The sequence below is a fragment of the Engystomops pustulosus genome, chromosome 2, assembly GCF_040894005.1.
Source record: "Engystomops pustulosus chromosome 2, aEngPut4.maternal, whole genome shotgun sequence".
In the NCBI taxonomy this organism is placed as follows: Eukaryota; Metazoa; Chordata; class Amphibia; order Anura; family Leptodactylidae; genus Engystomops; species Engystomops pustulosus.
This window is the reverse complement of record NC_092412.1, coordinates 213934427-213961157: the sequence shown is the minus strand read 5'-3', so window position 1 is coordinate 213961157 and position 26731 is coordinate 213934427. Positions and strand designations below refer to the sequence as shown.

The 26731-nt window shown below is 42.4% G+C and overlaps 2 protein-coding genes across 3 annotated transcripts in view; one reads left to right on the top strand and one right to left on the bottom strand.

The window, feature by feature from the left end:
* LOC140119250 (tricarboxylate transport protein, mitochondrial-like) overlaps positions 1-5019 on the bottom strand; it is a 17050-nt gene extending 12031 nt beyond the window's left edge. Inside the window, exon 1 of the mRNA XM_072138087.1 lies at positions 4772-5019. Within this exon, the coding sequence (XP_071994188.1) occupies positions 4772-4922 (151 nt within the window). The 5' untranslated portion in view covers positions 4923-5019. The remainder of the gene's footprint in view (positions 1-4771) is intronic.
* On the top strand, positions 4937-26731 carry TEKT1 (tektin 1). Of its 2 annotated transcripts, XM_072138085.1 has the most exons (9): positions 4937-4955; positions 8894-8967; positions 14640-14855; positions 16190-16355; positions 19371-19499; positions 22764-22907; positions 24409-24631; positions 26142-26338; positions 26522-26731. In XM_072138085.1, exons 3-9 carry the CDS (start codon positions 14657-14659, stop codon positions 26679-26681), a joined length of 1218 nt encoding a protein of 405 aa, XP_071994186.1. In that variant the 5' UTR covers positions 4937-4955; positions 8894-8967; positions 14640-14656; the 3' UTR covers positions 26682-26731. The 2 variants fall into 2 exon arrangements, with proteins under 2 accessions (XP_071994186.1, XP_071994185.1); XM_072138084.1 differs by lacking the exon at positions 4937-4955 and having other exon boundaries at positions 8698-8967.

Here is a 26731-nt window from a genome sequence, read left to right as displayed (position 1 = left end):
CTTATTCTTGTTCTTAAGTGAAATTTGTATATTTTATAATTGTAGCTCCCAATAAAAATGTTTTGGTCACTGAGAAATAAATTAATGAACTAAAAAAAGATATATATATCAGCTGCTCCCCCATTCATGCTGCCCTACAGCAGTCCTTTTCTCTTCTCTATGAGAGATTTAATAATTTAGGCAGGTTTCTTTGCTGTTATTTGTACATGTACATATTTGTCATGTGATGCATTGGTAATTTATCTAAATGTAATTTTGTTCTGTGTTTTAAATGTTAGAAATTTTGGTTATCTAATAAAGTATTAGGTTTTAAAATTATATGCATATCACTGTCCCCTTGTTTTATTTTCAGTACTATTGACATATTTTGGATACAATATTTAGATTGGCTGCGGTTACGTGTTCCGTTTTCCCCCTGCTGTGGATTTGTGGTGATAATATAATATAATAGCCATGGCCCGATGCCTTGTGTTGCATGGTCCTGCCTTGGGCTGCAACCAGGCATTTGGGTATTGCCTCTATAGATATATATCCAATATATCAGGAAAGCGTTTCTGGTAATAAGGTGATGGTGTATATGAATAATGTATTATAAAATGACCATAACCAATTTACTAATGGCACTGCTTACTTGTGGAACAATACAATAAAAGCAGAGTAAATCAATGGCTGGAGACATCCACTAAAACACAGCCAATAATAAAGTGCCTTTATCTTAATGAATTAAATCATGTCCCAGAATATAAAAAGGAAATGACGATCACTTTTAAGATCCCCCAAGGTTGAGATTTCCGTCATTGGCAGAAGACAAAATCTCTCCAGATATGGCATCCATTATCTATTTACAGGCCAAAATGAAATAACATTTGTTATGGTGCTACGCCAGGGAGGGAAGCGCTGTCAGAAATTGAATTATGTATGGATCACGCCGAGATCTTGTTATCCTGAAATACAATGACAACCTTCAGATATATAGCACAAAAAAAATCCAATTTAATTTACCTGACGTCAATAAAACTGCCCTGCTAGAAACGGGGAAGAAGTCCAGAAATATGACAGATTAGTCTGCAACTGTCTTTCATTCTTAGTCATTTTTCATCCCCATCTTTCCTCTTATCTTAAGAGGTTTTCCCAGGAATGTGACCTTTTCTACAAAAACAGCTACATGTAGTTTCCTTTCAGATGACCATGGTCCATCCATGAATCACGCACACATTTTCAGTCATAGATATACTTTGTGTGAACTATCCCCTAAAGAAAAGCAAGTTAGAATATGTACCTGTTAGACACATCTCCATAAAGGAGATCACCCAGAGCACAGAAGGGAATTTGTGATATCCGCAATATAGTCCCAACGACATATATATAAACAACCAATCATCAATCACAGACATTTTGGCTTAAATTCAACCATCTAAACATAATCTGAACAATAAATATATTCATGGAAATGGAAAAGAATTTTTGATTGACAGGACTCCTAAAAAACTGTGAAATGAGTTTCACATGGCAGTATTCATGTCAGTGTTTTGCATCAGTATTTGGAAGCCAAAAAATAAGGAAGGGGACCAAAAGAAAGAAAATTTACAAATAGTTCCATTAGAGCACACAAATACGTAACCCATTCGTTAAAAAGTAAGAGCACGTGCTAGTCAAAACCGCTTTCCACAGATCAGTCATAGACTATAGTTACCGTAAATGGGGTTTCCCACAAACAAAAATTAGGGCCTCACTTGCTGATCAATGCCAAGAACCCCACAGATCACGAAATCGAACGGCCGGATGGGGTCCCAAGTACCTCTGTCGGACCCCTCGTCACTCCGTCAGATTAACGGAGCAGACGGCCGCGCATGACCGTTCTGCTTCATTTAATCTCAATGGTGCTGACGGAGATCGCCGAGCGCCTTTAAGGAGGATCCATGGAAAGCACGGACTCACGTGCCTACTCTCAGTAAGTTCACAGACAGCATATAGCCAAAAGGGAGAATGTTATTAAAAAAAGATGATTACTAGGATTATAATTATCATCCTTCAATATCATATTAAAAATATAGAATGATAATAAAATTTGACAGATAAAATAGGATAAATAGCTAAACCATTAACTGATAAGGTGATTTACAGGCAAGTGGTCCAGGGGGAAAAAAAAAAGTATAAAAATAGGTTGGCAACCGTTTAGAAGACATTTGTCACGCTACACGACTTTCCGCAGGCTCCTGAAACAAACAGGTCCTCTAGATCCCTGGCAGAGGAAGCAGGTGTCAAGTTCTTCCTAATCTCCTCTACTTTGGATGGGGACCAACTGGAGGAGGGGTAAATAACCAGAAACAGCAATAGGGGAGGATTTCTGTTGGGCAAGATTATTGGTCCGAAATATTAGTCACTTCTACAAGTAAAGAAAGCCAAATTGGAACATAAAATACTATTTTTTTCCAACACAGCAAACATCCCCTGCTCTATTCTAAACACAGTAAACACAGCACCACCGGTGCAACTCCGTTACTTTGATGGGGTCGAACTGCAGACACTGTTTTTGGTAGAAATTTGCCACGTAATTTTGCAAATCTTTAACTTCTTTAAAGCCAAATACTAATCTATTTCCAGGAGGCCAACAGACATGAACAAAGCAGTTTTTTTTAGACACAGCAAACACATTGGAAACACAATGTCACACCATGTGTGAACATGGCCTGGTGTCCCATGGTAGTGCCCTCATTACAGCACTATACAGTATTACTGTATACACACCCCAACTATATTTCAGTGGTTGGAGGGGCATGCAGATATCCTTGGCACACCTGTCCAACCACTTCTATAGGTATTGTGATCACAGAGGGGACGGGTATAGAGTAATGACTGCACAACCCTTTCCGTCCACCGGAAAGCCAGCAGGACACAAGGCATCATAGGGAGGTCAAATGAACTGTTGGTCCCCACACCTTTACAGAAACTTTACCACGCCAAGTACTCTCTTAGTGACCATATTAAGATCTCGTTCTTAACCTTTTACCTCTTACCATTTCCCTTGGTTTCCCAAAAATACATATAGAATAGTACGAAAAAAATAAAAGTATTTTTATAAAAAGTATCAGTATAAAAAGGGTTGAAATCATGGGATTCGCAAAGCTAATACAGGTGGTCCCCTACTTAAGAACACCCGACTTACAGACAAACCCAAGATGTTGATAATTTACTGTACTTTGGCCTTAGGATACAATAAACAGCTATAATAGTTATCAAAGGTGTCGTTGCCGTTAAGCTTTATTGTTAATCCTGGTTTTTGCTCCAATCCAATATTTTTTAAATCCAATTGTCACAGAGACCAAAAAATTTTGTCTGGATTACAAATATAAATTATACAGTTCCAACTTGCATACAAACTCAACTTAAGAACAAACCTACAGAACCTATCCGGTACGTAACCTGGGTACTGCCTGTATACATAAAATGATTCTCATATAAACAAAAGTAGCAAATTCCCGCTACTGGTCCCAGCAAATGGCTGAAAATGTCACTAGTGTCCCCAGTAATTGGTAGCAGGAGGAATGGTGGTCCATTTTAACCCCAAATGTCTATAGTGGGAGGTCGGACATGCACGATGCTACTACATTCACTGCCTATGGAACTGACAGCGGTAGTGGAGTCCGGTCTGTCAGCATCTAATAGCTTTGTTCAGTTGGGGGTACAACAGACCGCCATTTTCATGATCTGTGGGGGTCCCGCCACTGAGCCCCCCCACGAAAATTGATGTGGATGGACAACCCCTTAACTAAAGACAAATGGACAATTGTTCACTACATAACTAGTGTACATGATATAGCCATATATCCCAATTTTGCTTTTATGACAGATTTGTATATTTGATGGTCATTCCATTGAGATGTCTCCCTGTGCGGACAGTTCTTGTACACCATGACCCACACCTGGCTCCATGACCTCCGCAGGTTAAAGGTGTTTACAAGTGTCACATATGTCCACAAGATGTTATATTGTAGAAAAAAAGCAGTGCCAGACACAACCGCTCTACAGATATGGTGCCATGTTGTAAGAAGTTAAGCAATGCCTCTCCCCGCTGGCAGCGGGCACACACAAGGGTATAAAGAAAACTCACTGGCATAGGTACGTTATTTTTTAAAATGTTTTTACCTATAATATACATATTTAGAGCTATACTTTTATATTACACCCATGAATATATGAAACCACCAGAGAATTCAATGGTTTTGATAGGACAATTAATACAATACATTTACACATCTGTAAGTGCAACAACGTTGCAGAGGTCAGCATCCATTTTTCACTGAACTGCGGTCTATGAAGAATCTGTGAAAAATGTCTCGGACTAGGGAATGTCATACTTTTTAATGGATCAGTCCCATGGTCTGTTACAATAACAGTGATGGGTACTGGTTCATTAACAAGTAATGCATCTTCCACTTTCTGACAGGTTGCTATATATTCTATGTAGTTTTTCTTGCTTCTGGGAAAGCTGGGTGACACTGCCCATCAGTGAAGATCTTACAGGAGGATGTCCAGAACAGATGTGACTGTCTGCAGGAATCTTTTCCCTGCTGTATTGCAGCACTGCCTTTCAGGAGTCTGGGAAAGATGGGTAAAGACCCATGTGGGAGTGGTAATAGGAGTTGTCACCCAACTTTGCTGGTTGTCTCCTGAATATAGGAGTAAAACAAGATCCCTTCTACCTGAGCATCAGGAGACCATGATGACTAGTGAGATCTCACAGTCACAAGACTTCAGGGCACATACTCACCAGCCAGTATGGCTTTGCCAGGGTGTGTGATTTTCCCTTTCCCTCCTCCCGGTGCTGCAGCAGCCAGGGACCGGGGGACCCGCTTGTTTCCAGCCCGCGCTAGCTCGCAGGGCCCCTCCGTGATGGTGAACGGCTGCAAGATGGAAGACATGGCAGCACAGGAGGCAGCAGCGCTGGAATAAAGGTACCGAGACCACCGAGCTGCGAGGACCCTGCGCACAACAACCACACCCCCTCATTAACATGCCACATTGATTCATGGCACTGAGGTCACGCCTGCTAATGAATATTAAGCAGGACGGTCCCCCTGAATCGCCACGCCCCCCCCTTACTCTTCTACACGAGGCTCATTAATAATACAGTAGGCGGTAGAAGATTATTGGCTCTTTTGGCGAAGTCGGTGTGGCGTCTACGTGATGGATGGCGGAGCGTGAGTAAATGGGCGGGCTCTGCTACCTGATTGGCTGGACGAGTACTAGGGCGATTTGCTGATTGGCTAGTGTCAGATAAGGCGAGACGAGAAGATGAAAGGGGCAGTGTGTGATTGATAGCGGATCGCCCGCTGCGTCTCGTCACCTCATAGACTTGACCTGATCTGCTGATCCTGAGCCCGCCATAACACGGGCGATGGGTGCAGCACATACAAAGACATCTATGTCTGCCAGTATAGTCATCAGCACAAGATGGACTTGTACTTTCCTTTCACATTATTACAAATTCTAAAAACTTTTTTTCTAAATAATAAGCGTCATAAATGTGTAGGATTCCACCTACAGATTTACAGTTACCGCTTTCATGGTAAATGTTGCCTGTTTATTATCTTTCCTGAGATGAGTCACTTTAAGAGGCTGCAGACTAAGCATTCCTTGTTTCTGTAGTACCCAGAAACATTGTTTAGGTGTCATATTAAAGATAAGAATCTCCTTTCTCAATTTGCACCAGGTTTTTGGTTCTGATAGCTACAGAACTAGATAGACACATATTTTAAGAAATAGGCAGGGGCTGGTTCTTTATCTGCAGCTCACTTTCCAACTATGGGGGAAATTTATCATACATATAGTAAAGGCCACGCCCCCTGTGAGCTTAGGCCTCTTGATGTAAGCTTCAGGTGACGCGCCCGCCGGGCAAAACTACATCAGGTCTGACCTGGCATAGTTTTGCGTAAAAACCTGTGAACAAAAGTTTGCAGGTTTTAATAAAAAGGGACTAGGCAGGAACTTGTGCCCACACACTCCGCTGGTGGCATGACACCCATCCCCCCCCCCCCCCCCCCCCGGTGCCCCTCCACAACCACAAGGCGTGGAGGTGGCGTAGGTGCTGTTAAAATCTCAAATTATTCACTGCTTCTACTACTGGCTTGGAAATCAGTGATATCCCCCTATGTTGTTAACATCTTGTATCTCTGGTCATGCAGCTCACAGAAGCACAAGCCAGGAAGATAATATTCTTATCTTTAATATGTTCCCCGGTAATATAGATCCAATCATAGGGAGGCATCTGCAGGTAGGGGGCTGGTAGTTTAGTGGAGTAAAGTGTCCCTTTAATTTAATTGGGCTGTGTTATATCTTTTCATGGGTCTTTCATGGCTCCCCATAACACTGATGACATGCATCTACGGGTTGCAGTGGTTTTAGCCTCATAGTATGTTGTGTTCCTATAAACCATATGTAAAATATTCTTACTTCCCCATCAATACATCCACATACATATGTTTACATGGTTTCTATTGCAGGATGCAGTTATTTATTGTTTCTATTAGTAGTCTTGCATTAATATTACAAGGTGCCGTAGTACACTTCCGATTTTGGGCTTCAAGTTTAACCTGACAAACCTGCTTTATGGGGGACATTTATCAGGACCTGTACACCAGTTTTCAGTGATGAGACCCCCACGGATCACGAGAACGGGGGTCTGAGGCGGCCCCTGGTCCCTCCGTCAGACCCCTCATCGTTCCCAGAGATGAATGACGGCCGTGCTTGTCCATTTACTGCATTCATTTCTATGGAGCTGAAAAAGATTGCTGAGTGCGGCGATGGGCAATCTCCGTCAGCTCCATAGAGATGAATGGAGCAGAACGGTCATGCGCGGCCGTGTGCTCCATTCATCTCTGGGAGTGAAGTACCTGGGACCCCGTCGGACCCCCCATTCTCGTGATCTGTGGGGGTCTCATCACTGAGACCCCCCTCCGATCAGCAAGTTAGGCTCATGTGGATAGAGCTTAACTTGATGGGTGGGAAAACCCATTTAACTTATCAAGTGAAAACGGCCCAACTTGTGTAACCCACCGTAGGCATGATACGAGAAGAGCAGGTTTACCCAGATCTGCTCAACCTTGTTGGTGTAACTCCCCACTGGCCTTGAATGAATGTATTCCCTTACATCAGTCTCTGTCTGAACACCATGCATATGCATGAACTCAACATACCAAATGCTGCAGTATTACAATGTCTTTTTAGATAAAATTAATGAGTTTATTAATGAGGTTATCTCTAGTGGTCCCACATTCACACAACGCCTTATATACACATGGGACTGCATTGTGAGTTTCACAGTGGTCAGAACATTTAGGGAAAATGTAAAAGAGAATACAGCAATACATCAGATTTGCATTGCTGTCATTCTCAGGATTACTGCGGTTTCCAAAATTGTAATTGAGGATGTGCTATATACCAATTTTGCATTGCTGTCATGCGCAGAATTATTGGGACCCCAGTTTTTTGAAAATTCAATAGTGTATATGGCTCTGGTTTAGCCCATCCACACCTTCAGACTGGGCCGCAGCAGCTGGAAAACAGAGACTGCTGCAGTGGAAGCAGGAGCCAGGGTAATACACTTTTTGTTCCCTCCTCAATGGTTCTCATGGTCTACACCACTATTCCTGGAAAACTCTATTAAAGGGAACCTGTCATCAGGAAGGTCCAAACAGCATAAGTCATGGGTTCCCTTTAAAGAAAATGTGGAACAGGATACAGTTCCAGGACGCATTCTCAGAATTATTAGGGGTACCAAACTACTTATAACCTGACCCCTTATCCTGGTAATCCATCAGTTTCACATAACATCTGCTAATATGCTAAAATTCATCCATGGCCAGATTTTGGTTTTCATTATTGCATTATTGGGACTAAACATATTCTATAAAATATTCTATCTATATTATTATGAAGTGTAGTGTTCATTGATACGCACGAGTACAGAGCTCGCCGATCTTCATCAGCACTGCGTAACTACAGTGGTAGCAGCCGCTATGGGGCCCACAGTGTGAGGGGGCCCCAGCATTTGGGGTATTGAGCGTATACGGTATGTGAGTGTGTGCTGTGTATATAATCTATGCTACATGTCTGTATATGGCATTTTGTGTATGTGTATAGTTGCTGTAAGTGTGTGTTGTGATGTGTATATGCTGTATGTATGTATGTATGTATGTATGTATGTATATGTGTATATTGTATGTATGTTTATGCTGTATGTGTGTATATGGTGTGCATTTTCTATATGACTATAGACTGTATATATAATCATATAATATGTACAATTTTTTAAGGGGGTAGGGGTCCCAATTCAGAAATTTGTTATGGGGCCCAGCCACTGCAAGTTATGCCTCTGATGACAGGGATGAATAGAGAAGGAGAGCGTATGTGCGACTGTATGATCTGTTAATTTTGGATAAAACTGACCCCCATTGTCATGGAGGTCCTATCACTGATATCACCTACCAGCAAGCTAGTCCCTATCCTCCCTATCCTAACTTGTTGTGACTGGACAACCCCTTTAAGCTTCTATATATGAGTTTCTCTGCCCATGTGATAGTGTTAGGCCAGAGGGGTCTATCCTGGGGTGTAATGGCTGCACGTAGGCCACATCCCTCCTGCAGCCATGCTGATGTCTAGACTTGGCTGGGGGCCATTTGTGATTTGTTTATGTTACTACAGCTGAGGCTCCAGGGATCTGATAACCTGAGCACAGACAATAGGAGTCTCCCAGATAACCTGAGGGGGAGCGGGGCGGTCACGGACAACATTGTGCCCGGGCGGAGGGAGAGAGCAGGCCGCAGCCTCGCCCTCTATTCTCATGGAGACGCGTCCCTGCCGCTCCATGGTAACCGCCTTGTTTTGCTGACAGGGGATGAACAGCTGAGATCATCTGCAGAGCCGGGACAGGAGGAAGATCATCGCACCATATCTCACAGATCACAGGTACCACCACTAGCTGCTGCTGCTGCTGCAGAACCTCTTTAGTAGAGTCCTGGGAATGTATACATGAAATGTATATGATGGTGCTTATCATAACATATAATAAGTGTAAAAGTCACACCTGGACACCTGTTCTTAAGTAGTTTTTGTATTATACACATAATGATACAATGGGTTATATTGCTGTATATGTCTTTATACTTATGGTGACATTTTTATAAGAAGGTGACAAGAGTGGATGTGTCACCATACTAAGCTTATGCTGGGGGGACAGGTCTGAACACCATCACATGATGGCATCTTCTAGTGCAGGGGTAGGGAACCTATGGCTCGGGAGCCATATGTGGCTCTTTTGATGGCTGCATCTGGCTCTCAGACAAATCATTGATTAATAGCAATCGTCAGTGTGTACATCTAAGACACACAAGTTGCTTTTTTTTGCCGTCACTACCTATTTACTTGGGGCATGTTTTGGCGCTACCTATCTACTGGGGAAATATGTGCTGGCACTACCTATCTACTGGGGAACATGTGCTGTGGCTACCTATCTACTGGGGAAATATGTGCTGGCATTACCTACCTACTGGGAGGCATTTGCTGTGTCTACTGGGACCTGGGGGCATGTGATGGGGCTACCTGCCTGCTGGGAGGTATTTGCTGTGGCTACCTATCTACTGGGGGCTTGTGCTATGACTACCTATCTACTGGGGGCATGTGCTTTGGCTACCTTTCTATTGGGGAGCATGTGCTGTGACTAACTATCTTCTGGGGGGTCATGTGTTATGGCTACCTATGTGCTGAGGGCATGTGCTTGGGCTACCTTTCTACAGGGGGCATGTGCTGGGGCTAACTATCTACTGGGGGAATGTGCTATGACTACCTATCTAATGGGGGCATGCGCTGTGGCTACCTATCTGCTGGAGGGGGCATGTGCTGTGGCTACCTATTTACTAGCAGGCATGTGATGGTGCTACCCATCTACTGGGGGGCATGTGCCGTGATTACCAATATACTGGGAGGCATGTGCTGTGGCTACCTATCTACTTGGGGGCATATGCTGGGGCTAGCTGTCTATTTGGGTGGATGTGCTGGGGCTACATATGTACTGGGGGGCTTGTACTGGGGCTACCAATCTACAGGGGGGCAAGTGCTGTGGCTACCTATCTACTGGGGGCCATGTGCTGTGGCTACCTATCTTCTGGGGGACAAGTGCCGTGGCTACCTATCTACTGGGGGGCAAGTGCATATTGTATGGCTCCCCACAGAATTACATTTTTAAATATGTGGTGTTCATGGCTCTCTCAGCCAAAAAGGTTCCTGACCCCTGTTCTAGTGATATGGGGATGGAAAGGCCACATTTAAAGATACACTTCCCCCCCTGATTCACTCCTGTCACTCACTTGTGTATGGTAATATGTCTGCTAATCTTGTCCAATGCAATGTGATCAGCAGGGGGTAATTTAGGCACAATACTGTCCTTGTATGTCATGGTGATTGCAAATACAAAGCTCCTTGTCATCAAAAGTCACTTCTATATAATAGGCCAGGGTCAGCAAAAATCTCAGACCCTATAAAATATGCGATCTCTAAACCTCTGGATAAACAACAATACAGATAAAGGGAGGGCTAAAATAATGGTTATATAGGGGGGAATGTATATGATAAAGGCCACTGAAGGCATAGTGGCCTTTTCAACTATGCCAGATCCGACTTTTTAATAAAGTACACAGGCAAGATACAGGAACTGTATGCCCTATCCACCAGTGGCTGTGCCCCTCCACTTGGCATGGAGGAGGCATAGGCGCAAATATAATTGCAATTTCTTGCAGTGCACAATAAATTGGAATTATTTTAGTGCTTCTATGTCAGAGACTGGCATAGAAACACTGATAAATGTCCCCCATGATGTCCAAGAGCACTGGCAATGTGTACATCTTTCCCCTAAAACATAGGGACCCATTCTTTAGATTGTGAGAGTCCCTGCATTTATACATTTCCTACCAGTCCTTTATATGGGTCATGAATATGTTTATGGAGAATCCCGTTTAAACAGCCAAATTGGCTGTGAGTTGTTAGCCATGGGAGGGGGATAAATCTGCCATCAGTCCTGACATATGTAGTTTTCAAGGCTTTTATTATAGGGTGGTTCCCTGAAGTAAGTTTAACTCTTGTGGCTTTCTGTGAATGGATAGCACACGGCTGCACTAAATGCAATACTTTTTAATGGATCAGTACCCAAGTTCATTATTTGCATATACCGTGCAACTGTTTTTGACCATAGATAATGAGGATCCATAAAAACAGGTGTCACACTGATGCAATATCGCTGTGAAAAACATCCTTCAACATCCATTTTCCATGGCCATTTTTTCTCTCTTTTGTGTAGATTTTGTCCGTCCACTAACCTCCACCTTGACCTACTATGCATGAGAAACCAGAATCTAGCTTAAGAATAATCAGAAGGGGCCTAAACGTTGCTTAATGTATTATGTTTACTTTGCTTTTCTGCAATACCATAAACCAGTGATGGCAAACCTTTTAAACACCGAGTGCCCAAACTACAACCAAAACCCACATATTTTTCGCAAAGTGCCAATGCGACAATTTAAGCAGTAACTTATTACTCCCTGCTCTGTCACAGGTTTAAATTGTATTGGCACCTGAGGACACCAATACAGTAGAAAGAAGGAGAAGAAGTTTGGATTATCATTGTAGCTTCCTTCTAGGGTCCTGGACTGCCTGGGACTGCAGGAGGTGTGAGTCCTGTCTGGCAAACTCTACCCTGGGGTGATGGCAAGGGTGCCCATATAGAGGGCTCTGAGTGCCACCCCTGGCACCCGTGCCATAGGTTTGCCACCACTGCCATAAACCAAAGATACTTAGGGTGATGCCACACGTTGCGTTTTGAACACGTTTTTGGCCCGTTTTTAACCCCTTAATGACCGCCCTATCGGGTTTTTACGGCGGTCATTAAGGGTACTTCTTCTGATGCGACGCCTTTCTACGGCAGCGCATCAGAAGAAGCTTTCGGGACCCCGGGTCTCGCTGGTGCCGGTGTCGGGCTGTGATATCACAGCCCAGACCCGGCGCTAACACCCGGGATCGGAAAAACTCCGATCCCGGGTGTTTAACCCCTTGCACGCCGCGGTCAAGCATGACCGCGGCGTGCAAGTGTGTCCCCCGTGTGCTTACCGGGGGATCCGATCCCTCCTGCCGCTGCCCCGGGTTCCGACGAGTGACCCGGGGCTGTCGGCTTCTCTTCTCACCGGGTCCTGCCACTGTATTGCAGTGTAAAGGCTTGAATAAGCGATCGGATGATCGCTTATTCAAGCCAAGAAGTAGAAAATGTAAAAAAGTTAAAAAAAAAAAAATTAAATCTTTTTATAATATAATTAAATAAATAAAATAAAAGTCCCATAATCTCCCCAGTAACACATAAAATGCAAATAAAGTATATAAAACACAAAACACGTACATATTTGGTATCACCGCGTCCGTATTAATCTGTACAATAAATCTAAATCAATATTGAACCCGCTCGGTGAACTACGTAAAAAAAAAAAACTCGAAAAACTTCCCATAATATACAATTTTTCATCAAACACCATCACAAAAAATGTTCTAAAAAGTGATCAAAAAAAGTTACGGTACCTAATATGATACGACTGAAAAGAACAACTGTTTTCGCAAAAAATAAGCCCTCAACCAGATCTGACAACAGAAAAATACAGAAGTTTTGGCCCTGAAAAGTTGTCAATAGTAAAAACAATGCGATTTTCTCCAATATTGGTTTTGCTCAGGAAAATTGAGCAAAATAAGAAAAACTATATAAATGAGGTATCACCGCAATCGTAGTGAACCAGAGAATAAAGATAAAATATTATTTTTACGTTACGGTGAGCGGGGGGGGGGGAATGCTCACAATCCAAAATAAAAATTGATGATTTTGTTTGTGTCCCCCTTGAAATAGTTAATAAAATCTCATGAATAAGCTTTAGACTCCCAAAATAAATTATTTATACATTGTATCTCATCCCATAAAAAATAAGCCCTCATATGATCGCATTACCAAAAAAAATAAAAATTTATAGGTCGTACAATGTGACAATACAAATCTACTGTGCATGGCGCCTCCATTCATTCTATGCTCGGCCATGCGCCCGTACAGCAGTCACCACCACATATGGGGTATCAGTACACTCGGGAGGAATTGGGCATCAAGCGTTGCAGTGCGTTTCATCATTTAATTTATTCTGAAAATGTCAGTTTTGGCCTAAATGAATGTATTTTCCAAAAAAATTCCATAGTTTCTAAATCGCAGGTCCATATTTTTTAACCCATGTGAAACACTTAAAGGGTTAATGAACTTAATAGAAGTTGTTTTACATACATTGAGGGGTGAACTTTCTATAGTGGGGTAATTTATGGGGTTTTACTATTATTTAGGCCTCTCAAAGTCACTTGAAAGCTGAGTTGTCCCTCAAAATGTGAGTTATGGCAATTTTCATGAAAATAAGAAAAATCGCACCTAAAGTTCTGCGCCTCATAACATCCTAGAAAAATGACCGGAAGCATAAAATATCATCCCAACATAAAGCAGATATTCTGTAAATGTTAATTATCAAACTTTTTGGGTAGTTTTACTTCCTGTCTGGAAACCAGAACATTGCAAACTTGGAAAATGAAGAATTTTTACAAACTTTTGCCAAATTTTCACTTTTTTTCAGAACGAAACGCAAAACTTATCACTTAAATTTTATAACTAACATGAAGTACAATGTGTCACGAGAAAACATTCTCAAAATCACCAGGATATGTTAAAGCGTTCCGAAGTTATAACCAATTATCGTGAGACATGTCAGATTTGAAAAATCGAGTCTGGTCATTGAGCTGAAAACTAGTGTCGGTGATAAGGGGTTAAGCAGTTCATCATTAAAAAAAAACGCATGTGTTTATTAACAGACTACTTAAAAATGGGCCACAAACACGTTCAAAGCGTGGATTTGATGATAGATGACCTTTATGTGTCATAAACACCCCGCATGTCTGTGTCAGTAAATCAAGTTATTTACAATAAAATAACATCTGGAATTAATTGTTTTCTAGAACTCAACATTGTACAGTTCCTCTGTAATTACTAATGGAATTTACTGTATAAATGTACAAACATACCACATTAACAAGAGGAACTCTGATTCTATTAGCACATAACATCGGAAGAGCACAATTCAGAAATCTAAGAGAAAATGCTCTAGAATTGTGGTTCACAGGTTCTCTTTACCACAAAATTGTCAACTTTTGCCATTAGATATTGGATGCTCGATGCGGGTGAATTATTGTAAAAGGAAAACAACAAAGAAAGAATACAGTATTCACTTTCTACTGCTTCTTCTTCGCTACAGAAAGAAATAAGACATAAGATTAAAATGTAAGAAAAATGTAGTCGGTGCCTGGCCACATAGGACTTATATAAATACACCAGTTTACTAGTGGATTAGTAAGTTTACACGTCTGGGCATACATTATTAGCAGGTAACATTATACCATTGTCTCATCAGTCACTGACCTGTTCTTAATCTTTTAATCATTAATACCTCTTGTGTTGTAGAAGATATGTTATCTACCTTTTGTATGCTATATCCTTGTCATCCTAAAACATCATCTTTTCTTTCAAGTCTCAGATTCACAATAGATGCTGAAAATGGCCAAGCTTGTCCAACTTCCACCCAAGTTCCTCCCTAAGGAGTGGAGCCTTGCCAACCAGAGCCAATATGCCAGTGCGGAGGTTCAGAGGTCACGATCTGAAAGGCTAGTTGCAGAAAGTCAGAGACTGGTGGATGAGATTGAAAAGACAACACAAAAAACACAAAAAGATGTCAACAAGAAACTAGGTATGACCTCTGTCTATGAGGCCTACATTAAAATGAAGCTGAATAAAGATTTGAGTAAATACCGTAGGCCCCTTTCACACTTGTGGTTTTCAAGTGTGTGTTCTGTGCGTGTATTTGACATGCAGAACTCACATTTGAGCCATTTGGGCTTATTTACTAAGGGTCTGTCGGACACATTTTCGTCGGGTTACCCGACGATTTCTGTTTTGTGACGAATTGCTCTGGGATTTTGGCGCACGCGATTGGATTTTGGTGCATCGGCGCCAGCTTGCACGCAACAGAAATCGGGGGCGGGCCGCAAACCGTGGAATTTAAAAAAGGATTTATGTCGCAAGATCAAGCACCGCGAAGAAGCAGGTGAACTCCGGCGGACCTCGGCGCAGCGGTGGCACATGCAGGAAGTCGGACACGCGATCTTAGTGAATCACGCCGGACCCGAATCCTCGTCGGACAACGCACCACGGAATCGCGACAGGACCGGGTAAGTAAATCAATGGGTTCTGTCAGACTTGCATTTTTTTTCACGCACACACGTTTTTTTTTAATGCACGTTAAAATTTCAGCATGCTCTATTTCTGCCACGCACGTGAAAAACGCACCATAAAAGTCTTTGGAGACACATCAAAAACGTAAGTGTAATGTGTTTTTCACTGATCAATTGCCATAGAAAAGATTGACCACAGTCTTTTTCAGGCGCGTTGTCTGCCCATGAAAAATGCATTAAAAATACCAAAAAAGTGAGTGAAAATCTGAGATAATAAACAAACTCTGAGGGTGCGTTCACACATTCCACTAGCGTCGTGTTCATAACGCAACGCTAGCCCACGGGGGGCGGGGCTCGGGCCGATATGCGTTTCCCGGGAAATGCATGTGATTTATAACCCGAATGAGATCATCCCGAGCCCCGCCCCCTGTGCGCTAGCGTCACGTTATGAGCGCGACACTAGAGGAACGTGTGAACGTGCCCTCACTGAAAACCGACTGAACTCTAATGAAAAATGTCAGTTTTTCACTGACCAAACCCTGATCACACCCTGATCAGACTCTGCAACCCAAGTGTGAAAGGGGCCTAATGAACACTAGTAGCTTAGGTAAATTAGCATGTTTGTTTTGTTGTGAATAAATGTATAGACAGTATATACATGTGTAAAGGTATGTATATACAAACACATGTTTCACTTCAGTGTATGTCCATATACATTTATATGTATATATCATCAGTGTGTACAGATCCTAAAGCGTGTCAATGGCTGTGAATTCTCTCCCACAAAATCTTTTGTTGGTCCCTGTTCCCTTTAAGTGGCTTGCTTAGCATATGACATATATTTCTACAGAGCAGAGGCTGGATGAGATCCAGTTTTGGAAGGGAGAGGTGGACAACAAGCTTGAAGATACAGTTAATGATATAGAACAGTTGCTGGCGTATAAGATCCGTCTGGAAAAAGCCCTGGAGAGCTGCATGGAGCCCCTGTCCATAGCACAGCAATGTTTAGTAGAAAGGTAATGATAGAAAGCTTTACAACAGAATTAACTTATCTTCTGTTATCTTCTTCTTTTGTGCCAGATTCCCAGTTAGAGAGTGAGGACAAAGCTTTTTGGATATTCGATCTGATCAGAGAGTGATCCCCATAGAGTCGACATTTAATTAGAGATGTTGATTTGTTACCTGTATTTGTAGGAACCTTCTGTTTTATCTTAGATGCTTAAGGAAAATCCATCATGATAAACCAGGGATACTAAGGCTGGATTCACATATATTCCCGCAGGGCCATAGCCGGGTGGCCATACGTCCGAGGACATGGAGAGGAAGAGGGTGACCCCACTCCATAGAAGTGCACAGTGTAAAGGCCGTACACACGGGGAAAGATAGGACATGTGGCAATTGCCATCTATGTTTGGTCGCAAGCTTGCGGACGTACATATATCCCCCATACGGTTGTGTGAATGTAGTCTTATTCATATCAAGGCACAGTGACTGTGGTAATCTAATCATAATGGTTTTCCATGGTCTCCTTCCTTCTAAAATCAACTTTTAAAATGATGCTAATGAGTCTGAAGGCTGTTACTCTGTCACACCCTCCCCTGCTTTCTCCTGCATTTTTGCAGTATCATTTTAAAAGTCTATTTTAGAATGAAGGAGGCCATGGGTAACAAATATAAGATAAAATTATCACTGCGAACCAGCAAGTATAATGCGTCCGACTCACATCACACTTGTGCTGGCTGGAATGTCTTGCCTGAACGTGTCAGTTCAGTTCTGGTTGTCAGTGTTCGGGTATTTGTGACAGCCAGTAAATGCTATGAGTGTGATGCAAGTTGGGCGCATCACATTCGCCAGAAGCCTAAGGGCTCATTCAGACAGTTGTGTGTTCACCCAGACCAGTTCCCAGCCAAACACAGGGCCGGAAGGAGCAGGGGAGTCGTGAGCTCTATTCACCCCTCCGCCCTCTATAGATAGACTAGAGGCCGCATGGCAAAACATTCAAAATATATGCAACGTCCTATAATTTGCAGTGCAGCTGCCCAACCCAGTCACAATGTGGTGACACACAGTGCGCTCTCTGCATCGTGACCAGGAATCATATAGGTCTATGGCAGGGGTCCCCAAACTTTTTACATAGAGGGCCGTTCACTATCCCTCTCATACCGTTGGAGGGCCGGACTAAAGTTTGAAAATAAATAGCGGTACATGTGACCGCATCCGTAATACACTGGGCCCCCCTCAATTAATTATTTAATATACTGCACCCCCTCGTGAACTATTTTATATATTGGCCCAATTAATTAATTAATTGGGTCAATTAATTTTGAAATATACGGGGACCACTCTCCATTAATTATTGAATAATGCTGCCCCCCCCATTAATTACTAGACTTCCCCTCATAATTATTTCCTATGCTGCCCCCCACCATTAATTATTTCATATGCTGCCCCTCCATCATTAATTATTTTCTGATGCCCCTCCATCATTAATTATTTTCTGATGCCCCTCCATCATTAATTATTTTCTGATGCCCCTCCATCATTAATTATTTTGTACAATGCCCCTCCATCATTAATTATTTTGTACAATGCCCCTCCATCATTAATTATTTTCTGATGCCCCTCCATCATTAATTATTTTGTACAATGCCCCTCCATCATTAATTATTTTGTACAATGCCCCTCCATCATTAATTATTTTGTACAATGCCCCTCCATCATTAATTATTTTGTATAATGCTGCCACAATCTATTTGCTGCTGGTAAAAAAAAAAAAAATCCTATACTCACCTCTGGCAGCGGCTCCCGCGTCTTCATTCGTCTGGCTGCTGTTGGACAGGAAGGGGTGCGCATCCAGGTTCAAGCAGCGATGTGCGCCGGGGTTGTCTTCCGGCCACATCTCTCCACTTGCAGTAATAGTGCTCGAGCGGCCGCATCGGCCGTATCGAGCACTATTCAGTGACGGGCAGGAGTGGTTTGGGGACCACTGGTCTATGGGGTCCCTGATCTGGTCACAAACCATGCCACCAGATCACTACCACCAGTATGGCCATGGCCCTAAGTATCCCTGGTTTATAATGCTTGATTTTGATTTCCATTAAATACCATATATACTCGAGTATAAGCCTAGTTTTCAGCACAAAAAATGTGCTGAAAACCCAAACTCAGCTTATACTAGAGTAAAAAAAACCTCACCTTTCCGGCTTCCCCTGCTGCTGGCTATGTACTGGGGCAGGGGGCTGGATATATACTGGGGCAGGCTATATACTGGGGGATATGGGCTGGCAGGCTATATACTGGGGGGCAGGGTCCGGCAGGCTATATACTGGGGAGACTGTGACCAATGCATTTCCCACCCTCGGCGTATACTCGAGTCAATAGGTTTTCCCAGGTTTTTGTGGTAAAATTAGGGGCCTCGGCTTATACTCGAGTATATATGGTAAATAATAATTCCTTTATTTATATAGCGCCTACAGATTACACAGTGCTGCACAGAGCATGCCAAATCAGTCCCTGTCCCCATGGGGCTCACAATCTAATCAATCTACAAGTATGTTTATGGAGTGTGGGAGGAAATCCTGGGAAACCCACGCAAACACAGAGAAAACATGAAAACTCTTTGCAGATGATGACCTGAATAGGACTTGAACCCAAGACTGCCAGGCTGTAGTGCTAACCACTAAGCCATCATGCAGCATTAATATTTTTTTCATCATTTAGATTTGAGGTGTTTTTTATATTAGATTAAAAATTCTGTATGTATTTATCTGTTTTGGATTTTTAATATATTGTATTACACTACTTCTCCGCCTCCTGCACTATTCACTTTCTTTAAATCTACTGCTACACTGCATCTTAAAAAAAAGAAGGGGTAAAACTAATTATAAATGCAGGACACAACTCAGATTATATTTAGTGTTATTCCTTATGTACAGAATAGTTTACACTGAAATTCATCTGCAAAAAAAGATATGTGTAGTAAACTCTTTTTTTCAATCCATTTGTCTAACATACTGATCACCATTTTATAGAGAGAAAAGAGTTGGTATAGATCTGGTTCATGATGAAGTGGAACGGGAACTGATCAAAGAGGTGGAAGTGATCCAGGGAGTGGTGGCACTGCTTCACAGGACACTGGAGCAGATCACTGAGCAGATCAGGTAAGTTACCATATACCATCCTATCCAATCCAGCTATAGAGCTTATTCTATAAAACTCCTGTACATACACTCACCGGCCACTTTATTAGGTACACCTGTCCAACTGCTCGTTAACACTTAATTTCTAATCAGCCAATCACATGGCGGCAACTCAGTGCATTTAGGCATGTAGACATGGTCAAGACAATCTCCTGCAGTTCAAACCGAGCATCAGTATGGGGAAGAAAGGTGATTTGAGTGCCTTTGAACGTGGCATGGTTGTTGGTGCCAGAAGGGCTGGTCTGAGTATTTCAGAAACTGCTGATCTACTGGGATTTTCACGCACAACCATCTCTAGGGTTTACAGAGAATGGTCCGAAAAAGAAATAACATCCAGTGAGCGGCAGTTCTGTGGGCGGAAATGCCTTGTTGATGCCAGAGGTCAGAGAAGAATGGGCAGACTGGTTCGAGCTGATAGAAAGGCAACAGTGACTCAAATCGCCACCCGCTACAACCAAGGTAGGCAGAAGAGCATCTCTGAATGCACAGTACGTCGAACTTTGAGGCAGATGGGCTACAGCAGCAGAAGACCACACCGGGTGCCACTCCTTTCAGCTAAGAACAGGAAACTGAGGCTACAATTTGCACAAGCTCATCGAAATTGGACAGTAGAAGATTGGAAAAATGTTGCCTGGTCTGATGAGTCTCGATTTCTGCTGCGACATTCAGATGGTAGGGTCAGAATTTGGCGTCAACAACATGAAAGCAGGGATCCATCCTGCCTTGTATCAACGGTTCAGCCTGGTGGTGGTGGTTTCATGGTGTGGGGAATATTTTCTTGGCACTCTTTGGGCCCCTTGGTACCATTTGAGCATCGTTGCAATGCCACAGCCTACCTGAGTATTGTTGCTGACCATGTCCATCCCTTTATGACCACAATGTACCCAACATCTGATGGCTACTTTCAGCAGGATAATGCGCCATGTCATAAAGCTGGAATCATCTCAGACTGGTTTCTTGAACATGACAATGAGTTCACTGTACTCAAATGGCCTCCACAGTCACCAGATCTCAATCCAATAGAGCATCTTTGGGATGTGGTGGAACGGGAGATTCGCATCATGGATGTGCAGCCGACAAATCTGCGGCAACTGTGTGATGCCATCATGTCAATATGGACCAAAATCTCTGAGGAATGCTTCCAGCACCTTGTTGAATCTATGCCACGAAGAATTGAGGCAGTTCTGAAGGCAAAAGGGGGTCCAACCCGTTACTAGCATGGTGTACCTAATAAAGTGGCCGGTGAGTGTATATGGCCGCTCTCTGCCATATGCAGTTGTCAACAGCAACAACATTTCAGCAGTGTGAGGAGTCTAAAGGTATCTGCACGCAGTCAGTATTTGATGAGGATTTTGAATCAGTATTTCTAAGCTAAAACATGAAATGGTCCAAAACATGTAACAGATGCAGATCTTTCCATTATAGCTTTTCTTGATGTAGGTTCCACTTCTGCTTTTGGCTTCAAACACTGAGGCAAAATCCTGATCAAATACTAACCATGTGCAGATAATAATAAGGGGTCATTGGTTGACAGATATGGTAAGTAATGTAGATAAAAATTGGAACAATTGGTCTCTTTGGCAAGTTAAATCTATTCCTTTATTTAATAACATTAAAGAAAAACTAGTTTTGGCACTAGTTAATGACAACTAATAAAATATTGCATCACTTATTGGAGGAGATGTATTAATGTGTGGGTCACACACGTCATCGTCACGTGTTCGGTCACGTGCATTGGGCAGGATACAGGCGGGATGTGTGTCCTCTTCGGACGGCATGCGCCCGATAGTACAGTTCGGACTTTATTACTAATCGCGGACAAAGTGTGGGCGTTTTCGCCATAGACCGCGGCAATCATAAAAACCCAGTGCTGTTACACACACAACACCCCCAGACGAAGGCTTGCGCCAAAACGAGCGTCGGGGACTTTTTACACCAGACGTGGGTAGAAAACCGATCATGGGTATGTGCAATATACTTCTGTATGTATCATGTATTTAGACATATAATAATGCTATTGGGTATGTGCAATATGCTTCTGTACACCAGTATGTAACATGATTAAACCTGAGTACCAGTCAATATTGGAGGACGGTATCTGGGAACTATTTAAATTCGTGCACCTTTTAAGCACTTGACACTTTCTTGATTAAATTAACATCCCGGATACTTTCTCTCTTACGCACTATGCACTTTTTAAGCTGTCCCAAATGTCTTGTACATTGATTTTGCCATCTTAGCATGAAATAGTCCCATGCATCACCCTGGATCATCTGGCTGTATTTTTGTAGTGTCCTTGTTTCCCTCAACCAAGATCAACCTGTCAGTATTTTTTAAATGTCTGTCCACTATGTATTATTTCAATAAAGATGTATTGTTACATATAAGTCGGGTAAATTGGCTTTTGTGTTCTCTAGATAGGTTCTGTATGTAGCCATACCGTAGTGCTAGATTTGGAGCGCACTATATAGGTAGAGTGTACGTACAGTCGAGCTGGATTTATTCTATAGAGATTGTTTGTAATACCAGACCAACATTAAATCCCGTTAATATTACTCTTGCCCTCTACCACATATATGCAGCTGCATTATTAGTGTTGTCTTTAGACCAGTGCAGAGTAGAACTAGACAGGTCTCTGCTGCCCCAGATTAATCAATGGGGCACATTTACTTACCCGCCCCATCGCGATCCCCGAGGTGTCTTGTCCAAGGAGGATTCGGAGCTGCCACGATTCACTAAGATTGTGCGTCCAATTTCCTGCATGTGTGGCTTCCCAGCTGAGGTGCGCCGGAGTTCAACTTCTTCTTCCCAGTGCATGTAAGTGCTTGGCTTGCGACACGTTGTCCGAATCCGTCGGGTTGTCTGACACCCCCCCCTGCTCCCCCCTAGTGGTACATGTGACCACACCTAAGACTCGTGAGTTGTACTTTGCACCTCCTATTAGTTGGTCTTCTTTGTTTCACTACAACATTGAATTTTCTACCACATGGGTTATTTTCTGGCACTACCAAACCCCCTTTTACCAAGCTCACGTCCCCTTTTTGGACAAGATGAAAACTGCCTAAAAAAGGTATAAAACTATCAATAAAATGTGGAGCAAATTACACCAGTAATACATCTCCCACACTGTATTTTCCCTGTATATAATGTTACAATTTAACACTATACAATTTCTTATATCTATACTCGCACATTGGTAAACTTTTGATTCTCCAACATTTGCAGGTTGAGTCGTTCAGCTAAATACGGGTTAGAGAAAGATATAAAAGACAAATTTGAAGCCTTAAAACTGGATAATCATTGCAGCACATTAACAAACAACACTCCGGACATCAGATATGCTTCTAGTGTGGTAGCAGTCCAGGCAAAGTAAGTAATATCACAAAAATGTTGATTTGTAAACTTTGTAACCAATAGTGGTCTTTGTCCATGTACTGTAAGAAAGCTCTCAGAAAGGCCATTTCAAAAGTGGGGCAGCGATAGGAAATGGACATTACTAGGAGAGTTCATTTTCAACCTATTTAAATTTATATGCAGCACTAGTGTATAGGAATGTACTGATCCATACAGGTTGGATTTTTTTAGTAGCATTGGACCAGTTTACATTGGTTAAATCGTAACTAAACTTTCGACAAAGTTTTAAAGAGAATAGTACAGAAGATAAAAATGGACTTTGTGTTATACTTTATGAAATATATATGTTCCTGTTTCCTTCTTTTTCCTCTTCCTTATAAAGTGTCTAATGCAGTAGTGGCAAACCTATGGCTTGTGTGCGAGTAGTGGCACTCTGAGCTCTGTCTGTGGGCATCCAGGCTGTTTCCCAGAAAAGACTCAAGGCTATCTCTTACAGTCTTGTAGATGTGTCCTGTTCATCCTTAGCTGCTTGGATCTGTAGGAGGTGGGCGACAGGCCCCACAATTCTGTACTTGGTATCCTGAAAGTAATCTACAATGATGATCTGAATTTCTCCTTTTCTACTGTATTTGTGTCCTCAGGGCGCTATACAATTAAAAACTGTGACAGAGCAGCTAGCAATAAGTCACTGCTTAAATTGTCATATTGGCACTCCATATTAGTGGATTTTGGTTATAGTTTGGACACTCTGGGGCTCATTTACTAAAGGTGTTTCCCAGGGTTTTTTTGCGCACACGGTCGGATTTTCATGCAACGCAAAGGGGGGGGGGGGGCGGCCTTCGGGCAAAAAGTTACAGAAAAGCCTTAATGAAGTATATTACAAAGTTTGCTTTTATCGTCTGCTCTGTTCATTTATTAAATTAATTTTTTAAAGATTTAGTTACACTTTAAGCTAGATGAGTATTAACACCAAAGTCCTGTGCTTGGGTAATCGCCAATCAAGTGATGACTGTGGCCAGTCGCCTAAGTGTTCAATGCAGCTAAAATGGTGACATGTCCACAAGGAGATTAAGGGGCTACACTACAGGAACAATGAGCCAGAACAAAGTAAATTGGATCTTTAAATCTGGATATTTAAGAATAAAAGTATAGGAAAACAGCCTTTTAATTAGATGTTAAATACATTTCTTTAAAGAAAATCTACCATCAAAATTCATCATGATAAGCCAGGAACTGTGACTGTGGTAATCTTCTTATATGTGTTATCCATGGCCTCCCCCCTTCTAAAATCAAGTTATAAAATTATGCTAATGAGTCTGAAGTGCTCTTGGAAGGTGTTACCAGGGCCCTTCAGTGCTTGATTGATTTTGAGCTTTCTTTCTCTCCCCTCATGGGGTTCTGGTCTTGCTTTTACAAACTAAATAGAATAAAAACCAATAAAGCACTTTTTGTACAAAAAAAAAGGCAACTGTAGCCTACAGTCCTGACAGTATTGTACTGCTTTTATTATTGTTAGCTCAGTGTCACCTAAAGAGTGGGAAGATTTCAGCAATGTGAACATAGAAAAAGCAGAAAAACAGAGAAACAACGCTGTAGCCCTGCGGACATTGATTGACAGCATCCTATCTGAAACGGCCGCTGACATGCACAAGCAGTGTGAGACAGTCAATTATGCTTTAAAAAGACGTGTCGCAGAGACCAAGGATGCGAAAAACAAGTTGGAAGTTCACTTGGCCAAGGTGATGGTTCTTATATGTTCTAATCTAATTTGTTCTTACCTGTAACCTTTACCTCTTTCACCGTCTATATTAGCTCCAACTCTTCTCTAGCCCCCACTGTTCCTAAGCAATCAGTGATTCTGTTTTACAATCAAATATGCTAAATAGATAGCATAATTTGCATATTGGTTGTCAAAACACCCCTGAACATTGTGAACATTTTATATCCACTACAGGCGGTCCCCTACTTAAGAACACCCGAGTTACAGACAACCCCTAGTTACAAACGGAACTCTTATAATTGGTAATTTAATGTACTTTAGTCTTAGGTTACAATAAACAGCTATTACAGTTATCAGTTATCAAGGTTTCTGTAATCAAGCTTTATTGCTAATCCTGGTTCTTATGACAATCCAACATTGTAAAAATCCAATTGTCACAGAGACAAAAAAAATTTGTCTGGAGTTACAATTGTAAAATATACAGTTCCGACTTACATACAAATTCAAGAACAAACCTACAGAACCTATCTTGTATGTAACCTGGGGACTGCCTGTACAGTATTTTTTAATGCTAGCTTCTGCAACAACTGGAGATTTTCTTACACAGTATGGGGGAGATGCCAGTTTTTCAGTTTTTATGTCAGTTTTCTGGGAGTAGAAAGACTGATGTGTTCCAGCGACCATGGCTCTGCCACACCTGCGAAATTTTTAAAAATAAGCAAACATTTGCAATACATTACAAAGCCCCAGTGCTACATCACAATGCCATGTTTTGATAATTCTCATTGTGACATCTGTCAGGAACCAGGGGTAGTGGACCCACTGGACCACCACGGACGAAAATGTAAGCCGGCACCTGTGAGCGGAGTCGAAGTGGTACCCGATTTTCTCCAGAGCCCGCCGCAAAGCGGGTTGGACTTTCTGTGGTGTGGTACCATCAGGTCGCTCCACATGCGTGACTTTGTCCGCGGTGGCTGCCAAGGCGAGGTACAGAGTCGTCAGGCAGAACCATGGTCGGGGACAGGCAGCAGAGGATCAGAGTCGGGGACGTAATGGTAGGTCAGGACAGGCAGCAGAGGAGCGAAGTCAGAAACTGAATCGAGGTCACAACGGGAAATCAGGATAAACGCACAGGGCAAGGAACACAGCTTTCTCTCAGGCATAGAAGCACAAAGATCCCGCAGGGGACACAGGAAGGGGCAGGAATTTATCAGGATAGAGGGCCGGCGGTAGCCCTTTAAATCTTACAGAGCCGGTGTGTGCACCCCCTTGGCAGACGGGAACGTCCGCCGAAGCACGGGGACTGCGTAGACCGCCGCTGAAGCCTGGGAAGGTAAGTGAGCGTGCAGGCCCGGCTCTGGGGGCACAGAGAGGCACAAGGGTGCGCCTGCGACCCGGGATATGGGTCGCAGGAGCACCCGTGACAACATCACAGTGTCTCAGTATGACAGCAAAATTAACTTTTGTGCATTCTTAATACTTCAACTTTTTTAATTATTTTTTTTATTATTCTTCTTATTAAACAAAAGGTTATGGATGAGATCAGTTCCCAAGAAAAGAATATAGAAGCGCTAAAGAAAGCCATTGCAGATAAAGAAGGACCTATCAAAGTGGCTCAAACTCGTCTGGAAACCAGAACACTGAGACCCAATGCCGAGTTGTGTCGTGACCCAGTACAATACAGACTTATCAGTGAAGTCCAGGAGATCGCTACAAATATTGACAGGTAAGTGAAGGATGTAACGTCATGAGTTTAATTTAGTTTTAAGCATAAAGATATTACAACGCCGCCATATTGAAGGAACACACTTTTTGTGTTGTAAGTGCAGCAGGTTGTGTACACTTTTTGGCAACTAAAATTAATAATTAAATTGCAAAGTACACACATATATACGTCTTTATTTTGCAGGCTGCGGGAAACTCTGAGCCAGGCTGAAGCCGAACTGAAAGGTTTAATCCGTAACCAGCTGTCTCTAGAGGAGGAGATCCAAGTCAAAGAAAATACCCTGTACATCGATGAAGTCATATGTATGCAGATGAGGGAAGCCATCTCCATTAACAACTTCTAAAATGAAATGGTTAATTTAAATGTGTGACTACAATAAATGGGTGACTCACA

Bases quoted from the DNA above. Each gene is read 5' to 3' on its own strand.
- TEKT1 (XM_072138085.1), top strand. From the start codon at position 14,657: ATGCTGAAAATGGCCAAGCTTGTCCAACTTCCACCCAAGTTCCTCCCT. The intron at 14,856-16,189 runs GTATGACCTCTG...ATATTTCTACAG, and splicing joins AGATGTCAACAAGAAACTAG to AGCAGAGGCTGGATGAGATC. The intron at 19,500-22,763 runs GTAAGTTACCAT...CAACATTTGCAG, and splicing joins CAGATCACTGAGCAGATCAG to GTTGAGTCGTTCAGCTAAAT.